Below are 6,033 nucleotides of genomic sequence, written 5' to 3'. Positions count from 1 at the left end.
TGTAACTGCTTGAAATGGCTCTTTGTGTGATGATTGACAAGAATACACACATACACATATGTTATGTCTATTCAATTTTTAATATTCAATACGGTTAAAGTTTCCCATGTCATATTTATTTGAGTTTAATCAAAGAAGAAAGGACCTTATTTTCCATAATGTTTAATCATCACCTCTGAGGGCAGCCTGAACTTTGACCTCAAGCTAATAAATGTCATGGGGCAAACAACCAATAGCCTACGAGATGCTGAAATTAAATTCAGAACAAAGCATTCATTTAGCTTGTGCTGTTCCCTTTTCCGTAAAGAATGCCCCTCTGTGTAAAACATAAGACTTAATAGCTGGCATAACTTTTCATATTTTCCAACTTGATCATCCAACAAATAATTATGTGATCAAATGGGAGTGTATGTTTAAAAAAAAAACATGGAAATTTAACATACAATAAAATATAAGGTAAAAAAAAAAAAATAGAACTATAAGTGTATGCGGCAAAATGTATACACCTATCGTTTACACATAGATAGCAGAACGAACTAGTAAAAAATAAAATCTATCTTCGGAAACAGACCTTATTATCTAGTGAATGTAAGAGGTGTGTGAGGCAGACAATCTCAATGAGTACGACGCATGCGTGAACATTCCAAACCGGAAGCAGTGTCACTAAACTCCCGAGTGATTCATCTTATCAAACATATACGATCTTCGCTGCAACTCTTCTGACAGCTAGCTAGCTAGCAAGAAGCACTACAACGCTTTAAACAAGTAAGTTGACAGCTCTTTAAACAGCACATATGTTCATTTCAGCGTCACCTTCACATGCTGTGAAAAGAGAAACGTTGTTTTCCTCTTTCGTTCCCGTCATTTTCCTCCGGACGGAACCGGGCGGGGTGTCGCTGTGTTGGGTGAGGTAGCTACTCCAAATAGTGGTCCAACTGTTTTGGACTTCGAGCTGGTTTGCGTTAGCCACACTTAGCTTTAGCTCGCTGTTCTAGCCTGGTACACATAGGTACTTCCTGTTTAGCCTGCATTCACCTGTCCTGACAGCCAGCTCCCTGCCCACAGGTCTGCTTGACAAAACCATGTTATTATTACCGCGGCGAGGAAAATTCTGTGGTGACGGATAAGTGGGATTGCCGCTAGCTCATTTTTGTCTTCTGTGTGTGTTGTTTGCATTAGCTAGCTGTTATGAAAGGAGTCTATTCGCTTTTCAAGTCTGCTTTTTATGTGTGTTTGGCCACTCAGAAAAGCGTTTATAGACAGAGTACCTTGTCAATTTCATTTAACCTACTCCATGTCCCTTGAACAGATGTTTAAAGAGAGGATGCCATACTAAGCTAGCCTACTGCTGATGCTGTGAGAGACTGATGTGCTCCATCCAGGCCCACAACAGTGAGAGCAGCATTTACAGTTAACTGTAGTAATTAATGAGAATATCAACCATAATACAGAATCAGACCTTTAACATCTGCATTATTGATGCCATCAGGTGACTTTTTTGTTGTTGAAATTATGTCATTTACAAAGTCTAATTCACAAACGGTCTATAGAGCTTTTGTTTGACACATTCCCTCCAGTGGAGTTGCACATAACTGGAGGGCTTACACCTATGTATTAGTAATAAAATGCTCCCAGACTGAAGTAGCATCACTGCGGTGGCTGTGTTGTCACAGCATTTTTTCCTGTTTATGGATCGTCTCCACGATGTGTGTCTGAATGAGATCATCTCCACAGTCACAGTGTGTCTTTGCAGTAAATCTGAAGGAGACACTTAAGACCTGAAATGCACAATCATAACTGAAGCAGGGCCAGGTTAACTAATATACACACAGGCTTTTTGACCTTGAAATGTATAAAGACAGTTTTTTAGGGAGGACACTTGGTGCTTCATGAATGTGACACATTACAGATCATGAACTCAGCTTTTAAGAACCAGAAGAGACCGCTTTTACAAGAACATGATATTATAAGAGATTAAATCACAAGAGATAATGTAGAGAAATGTGTACTGTGAAAAAACAACAGAGTTAGTTGTGTGAAAAAAGCAGTGTGTAAAAGCTTGTTAATTATAAAAGGCTTCTTTGAAGTTAAATTACCTATAAGGATAGAGATACTCCAAAAAATGCATTTTCAAACATATTGTCATTGTTTCAGTCAATATTGCAAGCATTTATCCGTTAATTGTAGGTTGACTCGATTGTGAAATGCTCAAGCTGCTCTGGTTGAAACTAAAATTTCGAAAGTAAAACGGCTTATGTGGATCATCCCTGGTAAATCAATAGAACTATTAATAAATCATCAGAATTGCCTCAAAATATTGCTGCTTTTATCTTCTCAAATACGAAGATATTTTCCTTTCCTTTGACTGACTGTCATGAAGAAATACTGCTAATCATTTGAGAGTCGTGGAGCTTTTTAACGATGCTTGTACATTGAGGCTGTTTGAACAAACAGGAATCAACAGGTGCTAGTCTCACGTAGGCCAAACTTTTGTACTGGCACCGAACCAAAGTGGCCTTTTGTTGCGAGTGTGGTTTTCTTTGTCATGAAGGAGCTCCTTTTGATGAGTGTGAGCATTTAATTGACAGCCAGACAACAAACCAGTGTGTTTGGGATTAATCCCATTTATTCATTGGATTTACTGAAATGCATAGTATTTTTTTAATTTTGCATTTTGTGCTGCTGCTGCTGCTGTGTTGTACAGTTCAGTTGAAACAGTGTCATTCATTCATGGTCTTGGTCATACATTTGAATCCAAAATACGGGGACAAAACAGATGAGACCGTGTATTTGACTATGAAAATAACTTAGCTTTAGCATCCGGCTTAAAGGGGAAGTGGTTCAACGGCAGGTATGAGGTGTCACTAGAAAAAGACACTTAGACCCTGAGAGCAGCTTTCAGTTGTGGATTCAAAAGAGGCTGAATTATTACTCTATATGGTGCTGTGTGCCTCAATCACATGTTAGGATTGGCTGAGGTTGCTTGTGACATGATGTGTGATGGATGCTTTTGCACTTTAACACCGATGTGTTTCCAGGATCAACCCCAGCCTAACCCTAACAGTGTCATTGTTGTCTTTTATACCCATTGAACAGGTCTGTTCAGTGAGCAGTAGCCAAAAGGAAGTGTTAATACACAGGGTCACGAGATATAATCAAATAGAATGTGATCGTATTTTTTGGGCAGTTTGAGACAACTTTCTCGGTCCATGCCTGTGAAACTTACTCTGACTCCCATGACCTGGATTACAGTTTTAATGTGTGCGTGTTGACTCTGTTCTATCCCTAACAAAACAGCAGGGCAAGTCAACCAAGAGAAACACACACCCTTTTTGATGTAATGTGTCTGGTAAGCTCAGTGGCTGTGGGTGTCGTTCAGCCTGCCTGCACCACTGGCCGCTCACAGTTTCCATACAGGCAGTAGTTTGGTGCCAACTGGGACTGAACTGGAGGAGGAGGCTGGTCATGGCACTGGGCAAACTTGCTACAGTGTTGCATATTGCCTTTCTGAACCAGTGTGTTTGTGTGTGTGTGTGTGTGTGGGAGGGAGATCACGGGATGATCCGTACTTGCACAGTAAACATGAAGTAATTATGATTAATTACCAGTTCCGTATTACTGGAGTCCATTAATCACATGCTTCAGATCCAGCGCGGCTCAAGTAGAGGAGACATGAGATCCAACAGAAGACAAGCAAACTTTTCCTCTAAATCACATAATTTCCCAGCATGCACTGTTGCTATTGGTGTCTCTTATCAGAGCGTCTTTTCTTTGCAGCTTCTTCCGTAAGCGAATCAGTGGGATAGGTCGCTTTTCTGCTTCATGGTCTCTGTGTGTAATTGAATTGTGAGAGGAGCACATGACTCTGCTGCTTTCCTGTGTATGTCTGCGTGTGTGTGTGTCTGTGTGTGTATAAATATAATTTGCCTGGGTTAAATGTGTATGAATGCCTTTTGTATGCGTGTAATCATGTCACTGTGTGTGAATGAATGGTCCCTTCATGCATTTGCTCCCGACTCTGTGTTTGCTTATTTTGTGTGTGTGTGTGTCTGTGTGTGAGAGAGAGAAACTGTGTGCACGTCCCCTCACAGCATCGTCTTAAGTCAAACCCCAACTGTTTGGCCCTGTATGAAAATGTCTACCACTCGTCCCCTGTTGTTGCTCATCACTTGCTAAAACATTTTCAGCCTTTACTTAAACAGTAATTTAGAATTGTTCCAAAACACTTAATTATATGTGTGTGTTTTATTTATCTCTGCACACTGACTTGCTTACAGTCAGGTTTCAACTAGCTGTGCCTGAGGACATGTTTGTTTTTGGTGTAGTCTCGCTCATGGCCAAATGATAGAGCCAGCAGGCTGCAACATGTCGAGAGGCTGGGCTGATACAGATGTGCAGACAGACTTTGTCAGTGCTTATTTGTCCGTGCTGTGCATGTAAACATACAGCACATGTACTGCAGACTCCATGAGAGTAAAACTACAAAGAGTGAAGACATAACAATTAACCAGTTAGTAAGAATGTTGTGCTTAGCAAGATATAAGTCTCAGACAGCTAGCTTAGATGGCAGTAAAGACGACAGCACGTTGGCGGTTAGGTTTACAAATTCATCATTAACTCAAAGATGACGGAGAGCTTTGCCGTCACACCCTGTTTAATGAACTAATGAAGTACACAGTCGGATACAAGCGCAGCTTTTGACCTATTAATCAGGAAAACACACATGCTGATGTGCGTATGTGTATCCATGATTATCAAGTGATTTGCATGAATAAGTTATGTTCATGGCCTCAAACAGATCAAGTAGAAGGTCGCTTCCTGAACAGATTTCACTTTCAACAGGTGAATTAATTATATATTATATATATATAATCTATTTGATATCATAAAATCCTGTTGATGGTTTCTTTACTTTCTCATCAGCACAAATAATTTGTACTAACCTGGCAACAGATCGAGTTTGTTAAAAGTTATAATCTCGAAGATCTAAGTTTCGTTCTCTTTGGCGGCACCTTATGGCAATAAGCGGTAAATGCGGGAGCACACTTCTCACGGGTCTCGACGTCCGTGAGGCTCCGGTTGTAACTCTTGATTTTTCTCGCTGACGGTCGCTTTCCTTTTCAGACTGTTTGCTTCATCTGAGCGTCGAATTTGTTTCTTTTTCTTTGTATTTTCACTTAAGTTGTAAATGTAGTCATCGATCTTTTCTTTGTTTGTTCAGCCATAGTAGATTACTGTTTACTCGCAACACTTGCAGAGAGCGGAAAAGCAGCCGCTTAGCTCCGCCTACCCTCTCTGGCAGACCAACCACTGCTGGGTGATGGAAAACGCGTCACTAACTGGGCGCCGCTTGTGATTTGTTCCGCGAAAGTCGCCACAGACACCCAGTTTGTAATACTGCAAATGCAAAGGCTTTCATCAGTGGGCCACAGGCTCAATCACCATTGTGTTACCTCATTCGGTGATAGATAGAGACTTAACAGACATTTATTTAAAAGAAAATCTTGAAGATTATATCTTTAAGCAAACAAAACTGTTCAAACCAGAAAGATGTTTTTGTAGGCAACATTTAAGCTGCAGCATCTGGCAGGTTACCGCTGTGTCCAAGTACTGAATTTATGTGTTGTAGTTTCCTGATGTCTTGTGCATCATAATGAGCACACCACATGTGAACTTTAACATAATTAACCTTGTTTTAATATTAAATTGAGCCTAGAAAGATCCACCTCCATTTTCTCTAGAATGAACTCTCAATCACTAATAAGGTGCTCTATGTAGCTCTATATCTTTTAAGTAAGTATTTCCAGTGTGGTGCCTTTAGTGTTGAATGATATACCAGTAAAAAAAACATACAATCTTAAATAATCCTTCTGTTGTGCATGCAGGCTGCCTTCCTACAGAGCTGGGCGGACAGCAAGGGGAGAGCTTGAACCCTGGTCTCCCCAGCCGACTCTGAGTTAGCCAGCCAGCCATGGATGACAGCTCCTCGCTCGGAAAAGTCAGCAGCTCTACAGAGTCCGTGGCCACCGTCAC

The 6,033-nt window shown here is 40.7% G+C and overlaps 1 protein-coding gene across 1 annotated transcript in view; it reads left to right on the top strand.

The window, feature by feature from the left end:
- The first annotated feature begins 700 nt into the window (after nt 1-700).
- Nucleotides 701-6,033, top strand: part of rabgap1l (RAB GTPase activating protein 1-like) — a 127,107-nt gene continuing 121,774 nt past the window's right edge. Inside the window, exons 1-2 of the mRNA XM_069680615.1 lie at nt 701-765; nt 5,886-6,033. The exon at nt 5,886-6,033 is cut by the window's right edge and continues 76 nt beyond it. Of these exons, the coding sequence (XP_069536716.1) occupies nt 5,972-6,033 (62 nt within the window). The 5' untranslated portion in view covers nt 701-765; nt 5,886-5,971. The remainder of the gene's footprint in view (nt 766-5,885) is intronic.

Source organism: Semicossyphus pulcher, unplaced genomic scaffold (genome assembly GCF_022749685.1).
Source record: "Semicossyphus pulcher isolate SPU_LCO1_2020_fin unplaced genomic scaffold, fSemPul1.0.p SCAF_4, whole genome shotgun sequence".
NCBI classification, from domain to species: Eukaryota; Metazoa; Chordata; class Actinopteri; order Labriformes; family Labridae; genus Semicossyphus; species Semicossyphus pulcher.
The sequence above is the reverse complement of the archived record's forward strand: the minus strand, read 5'-3'. Positions and strand labels throughout refer to the sequence as shown.